We start from the raw sequence: 22,142 nt of genomic DNA on the forward strand, positions 1-22,142 counted from the left end.
AAAGAATTCTCTGTAGTAACTCAGATCCCATCCCATCTAACATCCCATCACAGGCCATTGGGCCTTTTTACCATGGATATTTAAAGATCAATTAATTGTGAAAAACATATTATCCCATCATACCATCTCCTCCATAAACTTATCAAGTTTAATCTTAAAGCCAGATAGGTCTTTTGCCCCCACTGCTTCCCTTGGAAGGCTATTCCAAAACTTCACTCCTCTGATGGTTAGAAACCTTCGCCTAATTTCAAGTTTAAACTTCCCAATGACCAGTTTATATCCATTTGTTCTTGTGTCCACATTGGTACTAAGCTTAAATAATTCCTCTCCTCTCCGGTATTTATGTTCTCTATAAATACACCAGAGGGAATCATGTCTCCCCTCAACCTTCTTTTGGTTAGGCTAAACAAGCCAAGCTCCTTGAGTCTCCTTTCATAAGACAAGTTTTCCATTCCTCGGATCATCCTAGTAGCCCTTCTCTGTACCTGTTCCAGTTTGAATTCATCCTTCTTAAACATGGGAGACCAGAACTGCACACAGTATTCCAGGTGAGGTCTCACCAGTGTCTTGTATAACAGTACTAAAACCTCCTTATCTCTACTGGAAATACCTCGCCTAATGCATCCCAAGACCGCATTAGTTTTTTTTCACAGCCATATCACATTGGCGGCTCATAGTCATCCTGTGATCAACCAATACTCCAAGGTCCTTCTCCTCCTCCGTTACTTCTAATTGATGCATCCCCAGCTTATAACTAAAATTCTTGTTATTAATCCCTAAATGCATGACCTTACACTTCTCACTATTAAATTTCATCCTATTACTATTACTCCAGTTTACAAGGTCATCCAGATCTTCCTGTATGATAGCCCAGTCTCTCTCTAAATTGGCAATACCTCCCAGCTTTGTATCATCCGCAAACTTTATTAGCACACTCCCACTTTTTGTGCCGAGGTCCGTAATAAAAAGATTAAATAAGATTGGTCCCAAAACCGATCCCTGAGGAACTCCACTGGTAACCTCCCTGCAGCCTGACAGTTCACCTTTCAGTATGACCCGCTGTAGTCTCCCTGTTAACCAATTCCTTATCCATCTTTCAGCTTTCATATTGATCTCCATCTTTCCCAATTTAACTAATAATTCCCCATGTGGCACAGTATCAAACGCCTTACTGAAATCTAGGTAAATTAGATCCACTGTGTTTCCGTTGTCTAAAAAGTCTGTTACTTTCTCAAAGAAAGAGATCAGGTTGGTTTGGCATGATCTACCTTTTGTAAAATCATGTTGTATTTTGTCCCATTTACCATTGACCTCAATGTCCTTAACTACTTTTTCCTTCAAAATTTTTTCCAAGACCGTGCATATTACAGATGTCAAACTAACAGGCCTGTAGTTACCCGGATCACCTTTTTTTCCCTTACTTAAAAACAGGAACTATGTTAGCAATTCTCCAATCATACGGTACAACCCGAGTTTACAGATTCATTAAAAATTCTTGCTAATGGGCTTGCAATTTCATGTGCCAATTCCTTTAATATTCTTGGATGACGATTATCTGGGCCCCCCGCTTTAGTCCCATTAAGCTGTTCGAGTTTCTCTTCTACCTCAGATATGCTAATATCTACCTCCATATCCTCAGTCCCATTTGTCATGCTACCATTATCCCTAAGATCCTCATTAGCCGTATTAAAGACTGAGGCAAAGTATTTGTTTAGATATTGGGCCATGCCTAGATTATCCTTGACCTCCACTCCATCCTCAGTGTTTAGCGGTCCCACTTCTTCTTTCTTTGTTTTCTTCTTATTTATATGGCTATAGAACCTTTTACTATTGGTTTTAATTCCCTTTGCAAGGTCCAACTGTACTTGACTTTTAGCCTGTCTCACTTTATCCCTACGTGTTCTGACCTCAATAAGGTAGTTTTCCTTGCTGATCCCTCCCATCTTCCACTCCCTCTATGCTTTCTGCTTTTTCTTAATCACCTCTCTGAGATGCTTGCTCATCCAGCTTGGTCTACAACTCCTACCTATGAATTTTTTCCTCTTTCTTGGGATGCAGGCTTCTGATAGCTTCTGCAGCTTTGTTTTAAAGTAATCCCAGGCCTCCTCTGCCTTTAGATCCATAAGTTCTTCAGTCCAATCCACTTCCTAACTAATTTCCTTAATTTTTGAAAGTCAGCCCTTTTGAAATCAAAAACCCTAGTCACCCATTTATTTTTATCCTTCCGTTCAGTTTGAACTGAATTAGCTCATGATCACTTGAACCAAGATTGTCACCTACAACCATTTCTTCTATGAGGTCCTCACTACTCACCAAAACCAAATCTCAAATGGCATCCCCTCTAGTCGGTTCAGCAACTACTTGATAAAGGAATCCATCAGCTATCGCATCTAGGAAAATCTGAGCCCTAATATTATTACTAGCACTTGTCCTCCAGTCTATATCTGGGAAGTTAAAGTCTCCCATGATCATACAGTTTCCATTAGTATTTACTCCATTAAAAACGTTAAAAAGGGCTCTGTCCATATCCAAATTAGATCCCGGCAGTCTATAGCACACCCCAAGCACTATCACAGGGGAGGCTCTAGTAGTTTTCTTCCGCAATGTGATTTTTGCCCAGACGGACTCTATCTTATCCTTTCTATTGCTTCTTATTTCTTTACATCCTACCTCATCATTGATATACAATGCTACTCTACCACCTTTACCTTTATTTCTGTCTTTCCTAAACAGCACATACCCTTCAATACCTGTAGTCCAGTCATGACTACTAATCCACGATGTTTCTGTTACCCCTATAATATCTGGTTTCATTTCCTGCACCAGTAGCTCTAGTTCCTCCATTTTGCTACCTAGGCTCCTCGCACTGGTGTACAAATGTCTTAATTTTTGCTGTTTGGCCTTGCTCACATTCTGTACCCGATTAGGCACGGTCATTCTACAGCCATTCTTATCACAGGTAACAAGTGCCTACTATACTGTAATGTCATGCATGCATGTACACTGTCCCTGGTTTTACAACATATGCCTATATACAGCAATATACCTGATCAATTGGGGCCATTGGATGGATATCCTTGCTTTCCTTTATGCTTTGAAAAATGTATTAGGGAGGCAGTGTTGCTGAATCATGGAAGTCTAGGGCTGGACGGGACCTCAAGAGGTCATCTAGTCCAACCTCCTATGCGGAGGCAGGATTAAGTATACCTAGGCAATCCCTGACAGGTGTTTGTCTATGACCAGAGAAGGGGATTAGGAATGAGAACTTCTGGGTTTTATTTCTACCTGTACCACTGATGAGCTAGAGTGCCCACAACCAAGTCATTTAACCAAAGTTTTCAAACTTGGCTGTCTAAAGTTAGGCACCTAAATCCTAAATAAATAGAAGGAAGCTGATTTTTAGAGGTTCCACTCAAGCAGCTAGAGGGAAACTAGAAAAATAAATAATTGTTTATATCAGCATATGCACCTATTTTCATTGTATGCATGTAGGGCCAGATTGTTTCACTCAGATCGCGGCCTAGACTGGTGGTGCTGCAGTGCCCACTGCTCCAGGAAGAACAAGAGTATCCAACCGTTCACTAACATATAGGGGGAAACGGAACTCCTGCACAATCCTTTAGGATGGAGCAGGATGCTTTTCTCTGTCTTCCTCCCTCTGCACCTGGGCAGTGTGGAGGTAGAGTAAGGTCATAGCCCTGTTGCTTTCCTGCTCCACTTAGGTTGCTCACCAACCATAATGTGCTAGAAAGGAAGCAATTTCTGCACTCAGAAAAGCACAGGGATGCAATTGTGACTGGTCTGGGAGCAGAGGTGCAAGAAAGTGAAGGAAAGCTCTGAAGACATTCATAAGGCTCTTCATTTTTTATCACTTAGCCCACTGTTGAGACTATAGACAACAGAAGTGCTCTTACTTTTAATTGTCTCTGGTTCTGGTGATCCAGAAGAAGGAATCATCAGCGACTGTTGGATGTTCTTCCGCTCGCCTGTGTTAGCACTGCAAAGTGGTGGTGTTGGTGTTTGAAGAGATGTTTGACTATCATGTTCAACTGAGTTGATTGTGAGCTTCACTGTGGTCTTTGATGTCTTCAGCAGACTGATAAACTTATTGAATAATAAAGAGAACAGCCAATGATCCAACTGTAACACTTACAGAGATCAGTCATAGCAATTGCTCCATGATCAGGAGCAAAAGGTCAGACACACCTGTTGTTCTTGGAGACAGGAATGAAGAAGATCAATATTTTGGATGATGAGTGGCAAAACAGTTAATTATTGTGGGCCAGACCATTATCTGGTGTAAATCAGATTAGCTCAACTGACTTCAGTGAAACTATGCCCATTTCTACTGAGGATATGGCACACAATCTATGTTAGCCTTCCTGGATGCTACACTATACGTTGATAGTTATTAGAACAAAATCAGAAAACTAGGAGTAAGTACTAATGTTGGTGCAGACCCCAATACTGCTCCCACTGAAGTAAATGTCAAAACTGACATCAATAGGAGTAGGAGCAGGCCATCCAATGGCTTTGATTAAATGTTTGGTTTGGGGGGGAAAATATGGTAAAACTAATATTTGAATTATGGAGGGGATGTTGGAGAGGAAAGCAAGGTGGGGGCAAATACAGGGCCTTGTTGTGAGGCCCAGCGGGTCTCAAATGCAGGCCTGCAAAACTGTCAGGCAGCAGACACCTCCATGCTGCCATACTGTGTCAGCTATGACCAGCTCATGCTCAATTACCCACAATCCACTGAGGACACAAGACCACAGAAAGTCCCTCCTCAAAAAGTATGACAGGAAGCAGCCTCATGGCTCCTGATTGGCTCCTTACCCTATATAACCCCAAGGGGAATCCCAGGAAGCATCCAGGCAACAGCGCAGATCTCCTGTTGCTGCTATGACCATTCCTACTCCCTGTTCTTGAACTCCGGGCTTCAATCTCGGCTTAACTTGGATCTCGCCTCCTGACCAGGTCCCCGAAACCTCACTCAGACTCTGATCCCCGATATCAACCCCAGCCCAACTTGACTACGAAATCCTCTGGTATTCAGCTTTAGAGTTGATCCTGCTCTGACCTGTGGTCCCAACTTCCCTAGGTCATGATCCTGACAGACATATAGAGCATCCTTCAAATCCCATTGACTTCAAAATTACTTCAGTGAGAGTGGATGGTGCTCAGCACCTCCCAGGATCATGCTTTTAAAGTATATTTCAAATTGGAACAGTGACTTTGTAAAATTGACACCTTGGGCAACAGATCTGTTCTTTACTCCAAACCACATCTGCTTCCTCTACAGATAACAATGAATTTTACTGTCTGCTAACTCTGCAGAGCCAATACAGGTCTGGGAGAGAGAGATGGATTCTATTCCAGCTGTGCTGTATCCAACAGAATTTGCTAACTCAGTTCTAACTGCAGAGTGACTATTAGTGTAACAAAGAATGAGCCAGAAAGAGCCCAGGTTGAGTTTGCAGAGCTGGAAATTAGGGGGGCGGAAATTGCCCATTGAGTTAAATTTTATCTGGAAGCCACAGAGCCAACGAACTTGGAACCCCACAATACCATTTTTACAGTCATTTCGCAGAGTGTCACCACAGTATAATGATTTGCTGTCAGGAATTATGCTTTCCCAAAGAGAATGACATGTTACTGTAGAATACATGTGTGTGGTTCTAATACTAAGGGACCATCATCCTCAGGCTAACATCCACACTCCAGTGCTCAGCCAGAGCATAACCACATAAGATTTCCTGCACAGGGTGCTCTGCAATTTTAGAAGAAGGGTCTGAATTTGCCTCATACAACTGCTATAGTCCTTTTATTCCTAAAGTACCTTTTCTATAGGATAGCCCACAACAACTTCATCATCCACTGCAAGGACCTGATCCCCAACTCTGATCCGTCCATCCTGGGAAATAAAATTGACCAAAAAAAGATTAATGCAGGATTTTTCTTCCTCAATGGTTTACCATCCTCTTTCCCAAATGGGACTTCATTTACAATTCTCACCTTTGCTGCTGCACCATGATCTGTTAAGCTTTTAATAACCACTCCATTAAGTGTGTCTTCTTCACTGATGGCAATACCCAGTCCCCCTTGATCCTGTGGGAATAGGAATGTACAGTCAATAAGGTGCTACATTTATCAAAGTTGAACTACACATATTCACATGAGCCTACTGAAGTTTGTAGATGTCACAGAAGTTTGAGGTTTCATGAAGGACTCAAAGCTTGAAAAAAATATTAAAGACTTATTTGGAAAGGACTCGCTTTCTCATGAACAGGATAGAGAATCTCAATAAGCTTGAAATGCTTTGAATTCTAAATTTCAGTGAGGGGAAAAGCGGTGGACATGTTGTTCCTTGACTTTAGCAAAGCTTTTGACACTGTCTCCCACAGTATTCTTGCCAGCAAGTTAAAGAAGTATGGGCTAGATGAATGGACTATAAGGTGGATAGAAAGTTGGCTAAATTGTCGGGCTCAATGGGTAGTGATCAATGGCTCCGTGTCTAGTTGGCAGCCGGTATCAAGTGGAGTGCCCCAAGGGTTGGTCCTCGGGCCGGTTTTGTTCAATATCTTCATAAATGATCTGGAGGATGGTGTGGATTGCACCCTCAGCAAGTTTGCAGATGACACTAAACTGGGAGGAGAGGTAGATACGCTGGAGGGTAGGGATAGGATACAGAGGGACCTAGACAAATTAGAGGATTGGGCCAAAAGAAATCTGATGAGGTTCAACAAGGACAAGTGCAGAGTCCTGACAAGTATACATTATTCCTGGATATGCTGTCCTTAGGATTTGGTGCTTACAGTCTGCTAATTAAGTTACTTGGAGCAATTTAGTCAATGATTTCACCTGGACAGTCACAGGTAAGTCCTAACCAAACTTTGCTCTGTGCTCTCAATCCAAACAGTTTTGTTTAGGTCAAACAAGTTCACAGAAGGAAGGAGATGGTGCAACCCCAAAATGTACCATGGAGGTTCTACCACACTTAGTTTTCCAGTGCAGCATAGCTGGCCTTCCTACATCTGTCTCCTGACTCCCTTGCCTACCTTTTCTTGATTGCACTGAGACCTCCAAAATCTCCAGAAGTGTCTGTGCTGGGGCCCCTGCTGCTGTTTACTGACAACTTTGCATCTGAGACAAGCAGTGCATTATTCCTGGGAAATATAGCTATGGGACGTGCTAGATTTCAACTACATGGGAGGAGGGCCTAGCTGAGATGCTGAGGAGTTCTGGGCACAACTGCTGCTTTAGGAAGAGTTTTTGGGACCACCTGCAAATAGAATAAAATTGCCAGTGGTCCGTCTCATCCTCCAAGGGAAGGGACAGTCCCTCTGTTTCCAAAGGGACATAATCACAGAAGAGAAACCCTGTGGCAATAATCTTGCACTGATCTAAATTTAGTTAAAATATAAATTTACCTTGGGGAGTTCCACATGCTGAATATTTGTATATATATTGAAGTCTATTGCCGTAACAGGACTTGTAGCACTTGGTTCACCCTGAGAGAGGAAGACAATTTAGCAATGCACAACTGTATTTTAAAAATAGGCATTTGGTGTACCCTTAAAAATTGAACAAGCATACATAGATATGGTGAGTCTGACTCCCCCCTCAAGCCAATTTTACCCTGGTATAATTTCAATGACTTTCCTGGAGCTACTCCTTATTTACATCAGTGTAAATTGAGAGCAGAATCAGGACCAAAATGTTGAACAGCTGTGCTAAAACCCCATTTGGTTTTCCACAAGGACTTTTTCTGCTGTAAAATATAACAACTATTAGAGTATTTTTCTACCCAGAAAGCTGTTAATCAGCTCAAATAGACTCACACAATGTTTAGATTACCTCTTGATTTTGAGGAGTCCCTGCGGGGGAAGGTAAAGATTCTACTGATTTCCCAGGGCAAACGGCCATCTGATTCACTGCATCTTTATTTCTGCAATATATTAAAGCATATATGTGTTGAAGCATCACCATAGTTCTTTTCACAAGTTTAATTTTGCTACCCTTCATTTCTTATTTTGTTTTATTTTTGGCAGTCACTATGCAGATCAAAATACAAAAAAGAAAATACATAACCTGTAAAGTCCAAATGTTGGACTTACAGAAGTACATCACCAAAATTACCTGGGTGACAAAACTGTGATATTGGGAAGACTTTTTTATATAAAAACAGCTTGTGAAAAAACTTCATTTTAAACATGTTAAAGATTACTATCTCTAGGAAAGACACTTTAAGCACTGCTTACCTGATAAAGATGATTTTTACTTTAGATGGTGCACATTTGATTATCGAGGAAGCATTCTGATGAGTTCTTCCATAGAGAATTTGTCCATTGATCTAGATGAAGGAGAATGGCAAATATGGCTCAGAATGTGTATTTCCTTAAATTTTCACCAGTTTAAAAGTGATCTACAACAAACACTTATCTTCTTTCACCATCACGAGCTAAACATCATTTTGAAAATTTACTCTGCAATATACAACACTCTGTTTTCACCCCTCTAGTTCACAACATTCCTCCCAATTGCTTGTCTGGCTATAGACTCTCTCTCTGCTGAAAATGTCCTTCTCTAGGTTACAATGGCTTGCCTTTAGGCATATCATTTATTTCCATTTGTCATTGATCACCTCATGACTCACTAGCAGTGGATATAACAGAGTCATAGGAAAAGGCTACCAGTTATAAGTACAAGTAAATGAACTGCCTCTATCCAACAAGAAAGTTGTTATTATTCATTGATCCTCAAAACAGTGCCCAGAACTTTACAAAAAGGGTTCCCACTGTAAAGCACTGAGAGCTGGATCCTGTAACCATTTATGCACATGTGCAACTTTACTTGCTTGAGTAGTCTTATTGAAGCTGAAGGGAATTTTCATGTCAGGAAAGTTACTCCTGTGTTTTTGCACAATCAGGCACTCATTTACTCAGACAATGCTGTTTACAAGCAACACTTGATGGCGCAATCACAAAAGCTGTGGTGAGCACCTGGAGAGAGAATTGTGGAAGCATTTTAAAGGAAGGATTTGAAGGAGAGTATGGAGGCATGAGGAGAAGGAAGGAATTACAAGCACAGAAGTAGCATGGAAGACAGCTACAAAGAGACGTGTGAGGGGAGGACAGGAGAGGGGGTGGTTAGCAGGAAGGCTCTGGAGGAGCAAAAGTAGTGAGATCATCATAAGAACGGCAATACTGTGTCAGAGCAAAGGTCCACCTAGCCCAGTATCCTGATTTCTGACAGTAACCAATGTCAGGTGCACCAGAGGGAATGAACACAACAGGTAATCATCAAGTGATCCATGCCCTGTTGCCCATTCCCAGCTTCTGGCAAACAGAGGCTAGGGACACCATCCCTGCCCATCCTGGCTAATAGCCACTGATGGACCTATCCTCCATGAATTTATCTAGTTCTTTTTTGAACCCTGTTATAGTCTTGGCCTTCACAAGATTGGTGTGGCAGAGAGCCCTCAGTGTCCATTTAGCGCAGCAATGAATGAATGAATGGCTCCAGCTCTCAGTGCCTTAGGGTGGGAACTCTTGTTTGTACAGTTCTGGGCACTGTTTGGAGGGTCAATGAATGTTGATCCCGCACGATCAAGCCCTATATGAAAAGGGATTTTGACTGATTTGAACAAGTCCTTTGTAGTGAAAACTGGGCCCTGCAGCCAGTATGTGAATACACTCATCTCAGTGGATCCCCCCAGTCACAGATCCCATAGCGCTTCCGCTGGTCTGAAAGTGCTTGTTTCTGCATCAGCCTATTTGGAACTGGTACAGTGCCTCTCAGGAGTTGCTGAGCCTCCCTGCCCCCACATCCCCTCTCCACTGGCATTCCCTTTTGCACAGCTTTTGCACATTCCCACCACACAGCTGAAGTGCTAGGGATGGCCTTGCCAGGTCTGTGCAACAGGCAGAATCTCACCCTTCACCAAAAGGAAAAGGAGTGCAAACGTTATAAGAGAGCAACTGCTGCAACTGCCATCTATTGAACTGAGACAATATTTTAAAAAAAATGTGGTTTAGAATGAGGCTCCTGTCTGTGCAATGAGGGTCCTGATATCATTGGATACCATGTGAAAGCAGCCTGAATAGGTTATTAAATCATTAGAGCCCAGTATACAAATACAGCTGTTCCAGATTTCTTTCTTCCTTTTCATTTCTTGTGACAGATGTATAAACAATACATATATATTACAACATTTTTAAGCAGACAGAGCTGTAACTAGAATGGCTTGCAGCAGTCCACAGAACCTAGTGGGAGAGCCTCAGAAGGACTATCACTGTATGACCCACTACTTTTCTTAGTTCACAAACTAACTCCTCCTTCTCACCCTGCCCCATGATGCCAAAGCTGCGTTCTTCACTTATTGTATATCAAATTTTATGCAGTAGTGGTCTGACTGAAGAAAATAAAACTCCCAACCCCAACCATTAGGCACATACCAGAATGAAAATGTGATTTCAAAGAAATAATGATCGTATTACTCAATAGTTAACTCAAGGCTATATATTGCACCAAGAAACTACCACTCTACTGCCTTTATAGTCAACATGTTTGGTTTTAAGTACAATTGCTAGAAACTTACCTCTAGTAACTCATCTGCAATCTGTAACCTGCCATCTTTTCCAGCTGCCCCATTTGGATCAATTCCCACTATGAAGACACTCATCCTGGACCGATCCTTGTTGCCAGCAAGGCTAAGTCCCAAACCAGTCCTTCCTTTTTCCAGCTCTATCATGTGCAGGTCCCCTGGTAGATTTCCATAACGCTGTGTGATCTTTTCTAAATGTAAGGGGGAGAAAAGTTGTGGGCAGAAGGGCTTGAATTCATATTAGAACACTTTACAGGTCATTCAGCTCATCAGCTTTAGTGTGCAACAGGCATTATCCAACAGCATAATCCCTGCATGACTGAAGCAGCACAAACCACTCCCTTTTCAAGCTAAAACTGTCACCTGTAACAATGCTTCCAGTTGCTTGGGGGCTGGGTATAATATGAACATTTTTTAAATTCTTTTCTCTGGGTTTGTTCCCTGATACCAATAAATAAAACATCTTTCACATGGACACATGGCTGGTGAGACAAAGGCAGCTGGGAGACTGAGTCAGCCAGTTGAGCTCCTCAGCAAAGGAAAGCAGGTTTTTCCCCCTTAACTGGTAGGTACTCTGCAAGAACGGATCTTCAATGGCAGGAAAACATTGCACTGCGAACACCACTGCTAGCTCTTCCTCAGCCTGTACCTGTGGGGTCCCTGCCCAGAGAGGCATCCTGATCCTGTAGGCTCCCACCCAGCTCATGGTCTTGACCTGCTGGGAATGCAGCCTGCACGTCCTTGCTGAAGAAAGCCAGGAAGGGAGAACCCCCCAGTGCAAGAGGCATCTGTTGGTGGAGTCACTCAGGAAGCAGGTAAGAGAGCTGCAGGAGGCTCATTTGCCAGGAGTACAAGGACTTCACTGACAGGATGCACATGAAGACGTCCAGGATGGATGATGCAGTCAGCTGAAACAGAATACAGCAGCACCAGAGGAAGGAGGAGGACCAGCTGCTCTGTGGGGAGGAGACAACTGGCTGCTAGCTAGCTTGGGCAGCAGACAGTGCTCCAGTCCACACCCAAGAACTGGTATGCTGTACAGAAAACAGGAGGAGAGGAGCAGGCCCCAATGGCTGAGGAGCCAACTCATGCCAGGGCTGCGAGGTTCACGGCCACCACACCTAAGAGGAAGAGATATAGGGGGGTGATGGTCAGGGACTCCCTTTTGAGGGGGATGGAGGCATCCATCTTCTGACCTGATGTCCCAGGAGATGTGCTGCCTGACTGGAGCCCATGTCTGAGACTTTGTGGAAAAGCTGCCAAGGCTCATCTGTCCCTCTGACAACAACCCCATGCTGCTCATTGATGTGGGCATTTGAGAACTCATTGAGGACAGATGAGGTCCCAGAGGACTGGAGAAGGGCAAACATAGTACCTATCTTTAAAAAGGGAAACAAAGGGGATCCAGGGAATTATAAACCAACCAGTCTAACTTTGATACCTGGAAAGATACTGGAACAAATTATTAAACAATCTACAGGATAATAGGGTAATAAGTAACAACCAACATGAATTTGTCAAGAACAAACCTTGCCAAACCAATCTCTTTTCCATTTTTAACAGGGTTACTAGCCAAATGGATGGGGGTGAAGCTGGAGATGTGATATATCTTGATTTTAGTAAGGCTTTTGACAGTCCCAAATGAGACTCTTATAAGCAAACTAGGGAAATCTGATCTAGATGAAATTACTATAAAGATACATACATAACTGGTTGAAAGACCATATCAAAGCATAATTATTAATGGTTCACTGTCAAACTGGGAGGATGTTGCTAGTGGGGTCTCGCAGTGTTCTGTTCTGAAACCAGTATTATTCAATATTTTCATTCATGACTTAGATAATGGGGTGGACCGTATACATATAAAATTTGTGGATGATGCCAAGCCTGGAGGGATCACAAGCATTCTGGAGGACAGAATTAGAATTCAAAATGGCCACGACAAACTGGTGAACTGGTCTGAAATCAACAAGATGAAATTCAATAAAAACGAGCGAAGAACTTCACTTAGGAAGGAAAAATCAAAGCAGCCAATCAGAGCCCAGCAGGCTCAGATAAAAGGAGCTGCAAGGTCTGAACAGGTCAGTCCCTGGCTAGGACCAGAGGGGCAAGGAAAGGTGGAAGGTGCCCCACTCTAAAGCCCTGCAGCAGGACTGGAATCCCGCAGGACCGCTGCCATAATAGCAGGAGTGGTATTTAAAAAAAAAAAAAATCCCATGCAGGGCTCTACTCCACTCTGGTCAAAAGAGCTTGATGGGTTGCATTTGCTAGGAGCTCTAGCCTTAAGGTATTGAACAGAGGTAAAAAAGAGACCGGAAGGGAAGACGCCCAGGGAACGCAGCAGTGACCAACCAAGGAAGCAGTAAGTGGCTGCTGTTTATAGGGTCCATAGGTTGGGACCCGGAGTAGTGAACAGGCCCAAGTTCCCCCACCAGCCACTGGGAAAGTGGCCTAAGGCCTGAAAAGGGAACAGGGCTTGGTTAGAAGACCGAGTGAAGGGCGGGACTTAAAAGGACTGAGGACCCTGGTGAAAGCTGACATTTTGTTGAACTCTTTGCTACCCTGGAAGGGGTTCATCCATTTTGACTCTGGGACCTAGCTGGAGGGCTGAGCCACTGAAGACCTGCCTAGCAAAGTCAACAACCTACAAAAGGTGTCCAGAGCAGGAAAAGGCCTGAAGTATCAGAAGGCACTCAAGATGTGACTCCATGACAGATGGTCTGGGTACACTTGGTACTCAGTCAGTGTGGGAGAATGGACTAGGCAACCTCTCGAGGTCCCTTCCATTCCCACGTTTCTAGGAGTCTATGGTTACCTCCCACCCCAAAGATTTTTTCTAAAAGCACTAGTCCCCCTGCCTGCCCACCCACACCCATATTTTAACTGCAGGTGAGATTACATTCAGATAACAGAACTGTATATGCGATTACCATGGGTGACATATACTACACTGAAATTGTTATTGCGGTTCATTATGTGCAGGGCAGAACCTACATTTACCAGGACTAGCAGTGAAACTGAATGCACAGAACAAGGGCAAATGATTTTGTGTTTCAAGAATGTGCAGCTGTCCAAGCAAAGTGAAAGCTGAAAGTCACATTTTATACCCAGATAGATGAAAATGAAGGAGTTCAACCTGAGCCCCAACCTACTCCACATCATTGCTATTTCAATGCTGAACTTTTCAAATAGCACAAAAAATAAACTTACTCCAGCTGTAACCAAACTCATCATCATCTTCCACATCCTCTTCCATTTTGCTGGAAGATGATTGTGCAATTTCACAGCTCATTCCTGAAAATGCTGAAGGAGGGGGCAGAGGCAAGTTACTAAATGAAGTCTTTCCTGGCTCTGAATCTGACTGACTGGATGCCTGTGGAGAACAAGAAAAATGCCATGACTAAATATATGCAGACTCTAGAGCAGAGCAATCTAGTACATGAAAATATCAAAACGGCAATGACTATGGCTTTGAAATTAAATAACAAGCACCAGGAATTCTAAACAAAACACAGAGAGGCATCGGGAGATCAGAGATGTAAAGAACACTAGGCAAGAAGGAGTAAGTCTCCAAATGTATTTTTAACCAAACAGAACTGACATTAAAAGCCCAATTCAGTGAAGTTTTGTGTGTTGCTTTATGCCTGAGAAACAACCTTGTGTGAAAACTTAATTGAATTTTTTCAATATTCAATTTGCACAGACTTTCTTTTTTTATATCTAAAGAAAAAAATTGACAATTTCTTCTGCTATAATTTTGTATATACACAAACAAGGGAGAGATGGAGGAATGGAGTTAAGGTAGCTTTGAAGAATCTTGTAAAAAAGAAGACTATTTAGTTGAAATGTTGGTAGAACGGCCAATTAAAAAAAAAAAAAAAAAAGACTGTGAAGAACACAAGAATACCTTCTTCCAAGGTATTCTTGTGTTCTATACTTTCTTTACTTGTCTTCTATACAACCTATGAATAATCATGTCAAAAGGGAGAAAGATTTGGCCATAAAAAGGGGTGGGGGAACACCTACTCTTGGTCTTGTGGTTAATTTCTATTAAAAAAAATAAAAAACAAAACTATATGCACACAAATTACTACTGCAAATCATGGTCAAATCCTCAACTCCTTAGTCCTGGCAAAACTTCCATTATACAGTCAGGTTGCTTGAGGGAAATGTGATCAAGAACTGTATGATTTGGCTCCATCTTCTTAACTTGTATCATTTTTATTTATTTGGCACTGTGATCAATAGTAAACAATAGGCCAGAATGGGCCATGAGGGCTTGGTAATTGATAAGTCAGGTGATGAGAATCGCAACTGATAGATGTCCTATGAAAAACAGTACCATTTTAGGTTTCAGAGTAGCAGCCGTGTTAGTCTGTATCCGCAAAAAGAAAAGGAGTACTTGTGGCACCTTAGAGACTAACAAATTTATTTGAGCATCAGCTTTCTTGAGCTACAGCTCACTTCATCGGATGCATGCAGTGGAAAATACAGTGGGGAGATTTTATATACACAGAGAACATGAAACAATGGGTGTTACCATACACACTGTAACAAGAGTGATCAGGTAAGGTGAGCTATTACCAGCAGGAGAGTCGGAGGGGGGTGGGGGAGGGAGGAACCTTTTGTAGTGATAATCAAGGTGAACCATTTCCAGCAGTTGACAAGAACGTGTGAGGAACAGTATTGGGGGGGGAGGATATAAACATGGGGAAATAGTTTTACTTTGTGTAATGACACATCCACACCCAGTCTTTATTCAAGCCTAAGTTAATTGTATCCAGTTTGCAAATTAATTCCAATTCAGCAGTCTCTCGTTGGAGTCTGTTTCTGAAGTTTTTTTATTGAAGAATTGCCACTTTTAGGTCTGTAATCGAGTGACCAAAGACATAGGGTAGGGTAGGTTCCTATATTTCCCTATACCGGAAACCTATTGATCGCTATGCCTACCTACATGCCTCCAGCTTTCATCCAGACCACATCACACGATCCATTGTCTACCGCCAAGCTCTAAGATACAACTGCATTTGCTCCAACTCCTCAGATAGAGACAAACATCTACAAGATCTCTATCAAGCATTCTTACAACTACAGTACCCACCTGCTGAAGTGAAGAAACAGATTGACAGAGCCAGAAGAGTACCCAGAAGTTACCTGCTACAGGACAGGCCCAAAGAAGAAAATAACAGAACACCACTAGCCATCACCTTCAGCCCCCAACTAAAACCTCTCCAACACATCATCAAGGATCTACAACCTATCCTGAAGGACGACCCATCACGCTCACAGATCTTGGGAGACAGGCCAGTCCTTGCTTACAGACAGCCCCCCAACCTGAAGCAAATACTCACCAGCAACCACACAACAAAAACACTAACCCAGGAACCTATCCTTGCAACAAAGCCTGTTGCCAACTATGTCCACATATCTATTCAGGGGACACCATCATAGGGCCTAATCACATCAGTCACACTGTCAGAGCTTGTTCACCTGCACATCTATCAATGTGATATATGCCAGCAATGCCCCTCTGCCATGTACATTGGCCAAACTGGACAGTCTCTACATAAAAGGATAAATGGACACAAATCAGACATCAAGAATTATAACATTCAAAAACCAGTCGAAGAACACTTCAATCTCTTTGGTCACTCGATTACAGACCTAAAAGTGGCAATTCTTCAACAAAAAAAACTTCAAAAACAGACTCCAACGAGAGAATTAATTTGCAAACTGGATACAATTAACTTAGGCTTGAATAAAGACTGGGAGTGGATGTGTCATTACACAAAGTAAAACTATTTCCCCATGTTTATTTTCCCCCCTACTGTTCCTCACACGTTCTTGTCAACTGCTGGAAATGGCCCACCTTGATTATCACTACAAAAGGTTCCTCCTGCCCTCCAGCCCCCCCCCCCCCCCGGCTCTCCTGCTGGTAATAGCTCACCTTACCTGATCACTCTTGTTAAAGTGTGTTTGGTAACACCCATTGTTTCATGTTCTCTGTGTATATAGGTTTCAGAGTAACAGCCGTGTTAGTCTGTATTTGCAAAAAGAAAAGGAGTACTTGTGGCACCTTAGAGACTAACCAATTTATTTGAGCATAAGCTTTCGTGAGCTACAGCTCACTTCATCCTTCATCACTTCATATCCCTCACATTAGATATAGCACACACTTAGAACAACAAGACAGATGCTGGTGGCTGACAGAATGGTACAAAAGACTCAGTCTTACACAAGCAATTACTGCTATACACAACCTTCCCTTGGCACTTGGAGCTTTAAGTGAATGTGAGACATTTGAATTGTTTTGAATACATTGTGCAGAAAGCATCTGAGAGTTCAAAGCAAACTGCTGAAATTCCTAAATGCCAGCTGGGATGATGTAGGGTATTAGATCAGTCTTTATGAGAACTGAGATACTTACTAGAACCTAAATTGTGGGAGCACTCTCTGAAAAACTCAAAACACCAATGTGGACACGGAGGGTGATGTTTCATAAACCAGTGGTTCCCAAAGCTGGTCCGCCGCTTGTTCAGGGAAAGCCCCTGGCGCGCCGGACGGGTTTGTTTACTTGCCGCATCTGCAGGTTCAGCCGATCGCGGCTCCCACTGGCCAGGGTTCACCATTCCAGGCCAGTGGGGGCTGCGGAAAGCGGCGCGGGCCAAGGGACACGCTGGCTGCCCTTCCCGCAGCCCCCATTGGCCTGGAGCAGCGAACCGTGGCCAGTGGGAGCCACGATCAGCCGAACCTGCGGACGTGGCAGGTAAACAAATTGGTCCGGTGTGCCAGGGGCTTTCCCTGAACAAGCGGCGGACCAGCTTTGAGAACCACTGTCATAAACCACACTTACTACAAAAGAGTTCCTAAACTTCAGAATTGTTAGCAAAAGCACACATTAGCGTTCATGCTGTACTTTTATGCTTAAAATGCATATTCCTAACTGAAAAAAGTAAGTAGAAGAATTTTACCTCAAGGTGAGGGTACAGGAGTTCCAGAAACTCAATAAGCACTTCCTATATATTCACTGGAGGCCATATAACCTTAAATTAATGCAGGTGTTTGTGGGAGGGTGGGGGGAGCGGGGGGAGTCTACACAAAGATTAGAGAAGGACATGAAACAACTAACTCAGTGTAGTACACAATTTCTAACTCAAAGTAATGCATCATTTTAGTCTTGCTCTTTGTGAACAATGGAAGTGCCTAAAATGTTGCAGTACTCAATACAATGATCAAGACAACAATAAGATGGTTTGCTATCCAGTAGCTCTGGAAAGATGGGTGTACTTCTGTATGTACGAATGAAATTCCAGTGGATTTATCATTAAAATAAAGCACAAAGTGCCATATATTGATGAACAAGGAACATTTCCTTATGTCTCGCTATATGTACATGTATAAACTCTGCACCTGTTTAAGTTTAAGCAAATGCTGATATGAAAGCCAATGAATGCTCGAAGTCTTCTCTGCAAGCAAAGAGTAAAACAAATAAGGTCCTAACAATAATTAAAAATGTACAGGACCAAATTCTGTATTCCAAATCACTGTAAGTTATGCATGCATCTCCAAGGACAGAATCTGGCCCTTTTATTTACACACAAGACTTCTGTTCTCTGAATTGGGCCCTAACACAAGGCTAAAATATTTTGACTCTTGACATACCGAAATGCAAACATCTGACAACACATGGAGCCTTCTGGCTACCCATGGGGCTCTGGTCACAACCAAGCATGTATTTATAATGGCAGTGAATGGATAGCAGTATCACTTTCAATGTAGCAGACCCATTTGGAAGGAAGATCAGTACTTTCCAAAATTACCACAGGCCACGTACAAACAGGCATAAACAAAACACAGCACAAAAAGGATGTGTGACACAATCACAAGTTACTGTAACTTTCACATGGAGACAAACCTTAAATGGTGTGGGGGCAAAAGGGTTAGTTGGGGAACAATGGAAGGCAACCCTAACAGGATTCTGCACATCCTACAGTAACAGAAAACAGCAATCCATATATTACAGTACCTTTGACAATATGTAGCATTAGCAATATGAACTCATGTTCATATATTTTTAAGTGACAGGTGCATTTTATAAACTGCAGTAAATTCACACATTTTATTTCAAAATGGACAAAATAGCTTACATGACCTAATTAACCCCTGATTCAGCAAGGTATCTTACTGAATCAGGGCCTTCATAACTTTCTCCACAAAAATCTGGCAGAAAAACCAAAAAAATGTCCTCGGGGGTAGGGTTCAGATGGCGGTGGCAGGTGGTTTTGACTTTTCTAATATTTGCAAGCACATAAGTTTTTGCATGTAATTATGTGCAACATAATTTTTTTGTAATAACTGTTTATTTAGAAATTATATGCAATTACCTCTGTTACACTTCTACTGTCACTACGTCAAAACTATAAGTGTGGGTATAGATTTCAAAAACATACATACGCAGTTTTACAGTCAGTCTATGCTCTTTATACATTTTGAGATTTTGTTATGAGATTAAGGGAAAAATACAAAAATTGAAGAAGCACGGATTTACAGCTGAATTGATCCCCCAGATGCATGAGCAGCTACAAGTGACTGTGCAAAATCAGAGCTGTATGCATGTACATGCAGATAGGATTTGGCCTTTAATCAGAGATGCGTCAGAGGTCTAGTTGCATTAGCACCAATTACGAAGAGAAGAATCTAACTTTTCTAGATTTCAAAAAAATTTTGGCACCCTGCTTGTGGTACAGGGCAAGAATTTCCAAAAAAACCCTCAAAAAGTTGTCACCATCTTACAATGTGAGGTATTGACACATTGTTCATGGCAAAAATAAAATAGGAAATTCCCAACCACACTCATACAGAGAAAGGACCAACATACAAACAACTGATAACAAAGTACCTCTGTCCTTGAAAAAAGCCATTTCATATTAGGCTGAGATTTTCAAAACTACCAAACTCCTCTAGGGGGCTCTGAAAATCTCAGTCTTAAGAGGTTACGATTACATATCTGGCATTTGTACAATACTTCTACACATTCTTATTTATCATGGAAAATTTCCATCCTCACCAGCACAGAATTTTACCCAAATGTGGAAAAAATACAAACAGAGAAGGACACACAAGTGGTGCAGAAGCACATAAATAACGTTTGGTGAACCAATAAAGACCATCAGGTGTCATCCAACCTTGTTAGTGTTGAACGGAGGAGAATCAGCGAATGGCTTAGTGCTGCTGATGGTAGCAGGCCCATAGAAAAGGTTGTGCTGCGTGAAAGGCAGCTACAAAGAAAACAAAAGGAACCAAACAACAAAGAAGGTAGGTTTAAAATAAAACCTTGTGGCTTACAGAACAGACCACAAGGTTTCTTGTGTTAACAATGCCCATGTCATACGCTATGCTAAAGACATCTGTGAGCGAAGGCAGGCGAGGCTGTACATTTACATTTGTCTGATACACATTGGTGACATTAAATGATGGGGAGAAGAACAGTCTACCAGTTTTATCCTCCTCATAGATTATGGCCCTCTTCCCTCATTCTATAGGAAGTATGAAGTTAGTATTTCTTTTCCACTATTACATATAGGGAGGATTTCTAAAGGCACAAATGGCAGTCAGGCACCCAACTCCCACTGAAAGCCAACAGGAATTAGGCACATAAGTGCCATTTGTACCTCCGAAAATCTCCCCTTATAGTCTTTTGATCCAATCCTCATGGTCCTTACTTAGGTCAAACTCCCATTGATATAAATGGCAGCTTTTTTGCTGAATAAGGAATTCAGAATTGGTATACAGAGCATAGAAGCACATTCATAAACATACTAAGTGTCTTAAAATGTCATGAGTGAGAAGATGAAAAATTTGCCTTCTTTGATTATTATCTGATGATAGCCAAATGCTTCAATGAATCTATATTGAAACGTCACTAATTCACATTTATGACCTGGATACAAATTCTGCAAATCAGGAAAAGAATAAACATAAGAACAATTTGTAGAAAATGTAGTGCAAAATTTAGGTTGTGCTTTTATTTTGACAAGTAAACAGCAGCATACTAATAAATGGGCAGCAGGATATTTTCCAGAAGTAATTAAGTTTTAGTAATACAGGATCTTATTATAGCACATTGTCATTAAATATGTGCAGCTAAGTGGGAGGGACCACTTTTTTAGTAAGCTTTATTGGGTTTATGGCTAAACAAAATAAGAATTAGCTGGCTTTTCCTAAGACAATGCTAGTTACTTTCCTCTTGTCATTTACTGTCAACATTTTTAACCTTTGGTTTCTGCCATTGATGCAGTTCTCGTACTGTATTGTAGGACCAGAATGGTTTTGAAACAAACGTGCTCACTTAAAAGAAAGAGGCAACCACTCTGATGTTCTATAGTAGATGGGAGTGTCCTAAATTCATGCAAATAAATTGTACAAGGGAACCAGCTGCTATGCTGGCCAAAATTCTTTGCAGCTATGAGCCTAACACTTTTGGAAAACAGGCAGCGCAGTGCTTAGAAAGGAATACCCCTTGTACCACAGTTACATAATCAAGACATGCTTAAGTAGTGGGTAAAAGGAAAAGTGCAAACTTTAGTACGGATAAAAGGAAAAAAGATAAAAAACAGCAGGAGAATTTTTTTGGGGGGGAATACATCAAAAATCACTGTTATCTGGGCCTGTCTGCTCAGCGGAGTAATGAACCTTATGGGGGTCTGACTTCTGAAGTGCACGAACATGTTGCACATTAATTGCTCCATACAGAGCCTGCTGGTGCACATCAAAGGTTCCCTACCACCCTCTGATGTACTAGCGGTGTGCACTGCTGCTCTGTATAGAAAAGCCCTTTATCTTACCATGTAAAGGAATCTCTGAACCAGCTAAAACATTTGTTGTTTTTCAAAAAACACTAAAAATTGGAAAATACATTGTTCAATATTCATATTCAGGCATCAGTTTACCAAATAAAATTGATCTAATTTGCCAGTGTAACATTTCTTGGATCTACAGTATTTTACAGTTTGAAGGACGGAGCGATGTTAAGACAAGGGATCCATTGTGACAATGCCACTCACAAACTTGAGAGAGAACATTTTCCCTATGAGAAGAATTTCTGTTTACACATGCAATGTCTTCTAAGTACTATTTGTGAAATTAATATTCCTATGTAACCATCAGATTTGCCGCCTGCATTAAGAGTTTAAACTATCTTGACAGAGTGTTATATAAATAAAATTAACATAACACATATTTTGTGCATAAATAATCAAGCTCTAGTAATAACACAGAAAATCAATCCCCAACCATTCATATTTGTGCCTCAAATATTTCTGACATAATGATATGTCAACGAAAAAACACTGGCTGCCCTGACTTCTATCCCATGCCACTATGTTGAAGTTATTGAGACTGTGCAAGGGGTAAATCAGGGCACTGTTTAGGGAATTACCTTCATGTAATCTAAAAAAGATTGTTGTCAACAATACCATCGTGCAAGAAAGCACACTTGTACATAGCAAAACAAAAGGAACCACTAGCATAAAAATAT

The 22,142-nt window shown here is 41.7% G+C and overlaps 1 protein-coding gene across 16 annotated transcripts in view; it reads right to left on the reverse strand.

Moving 5' to 3' along the window:
- Window positions 1–22,142, reverse strand: part of MPDZ (multiple PDZ domain crumbs cell polarity complex component) — a 130,527-nt gene that overhangs the window by 19,902 nt on the left and 88,483 nt on the right. For 9 of the 16 annotated variants that reach the window (XM_074953398.1, XM_074953396.1, XM_074953397.1 and 6 more), the window contains 8 exons: window positions 13,817–13,979; window positions 10,601–10,797; window positions 8,262–8,353; window positions 7,858–7,948; window positions 7,431–7,511; window positions 6,016–6,108; window positions 5,840–5,914; window positions 3,915–4,104 (listed from right to left, as the gene is read on the reverse strand). In XM_074953398.1, the coding sequence (XP_074809499.1) occupies window positions 3,915–4,104; window positions 5,840–5,914; window positions 6,016–6,108; window positions 7,431–7,511; window positions 7,858–7,948; window positions 8,262–8,353; window positions 10,601–10,797; window positions 13,817–13,979 (982 nt within the window). Of the gene's footprint in view, window positions 1–3,914; window positions 4,105–5,839; window positions 5,915–6,015; window positions 6,109–7,430; window positions 7,512–7,857; window positions 7,949–8,261; window positions 8,354–10,600; window positions 10,798–13,816; window positions 13,980–18,521; window positions 18,594–19,791; window positions 19,885–22,142 lie in introns of all 16 variants that reach the window. The other 7 variants (XR_012639609.1, XM_074953384.1, XM_074953385.1 and 4 more) reach the window with 2 other exon arrangements.

The sequence above is a fragment of the Natator depressus genome, chromosome 5 (assembly GCF_965152275.1).
Source record: "Natator depressus isolate rNatDep1 chromosome 5, rNatDep2.hap1, whole genome shotgun sequence".
Lineage (NCBI taxonomy): Eukaryota > Metazoa > Chordata > Testudines > Cheloniidae > Natator > Natator depressus.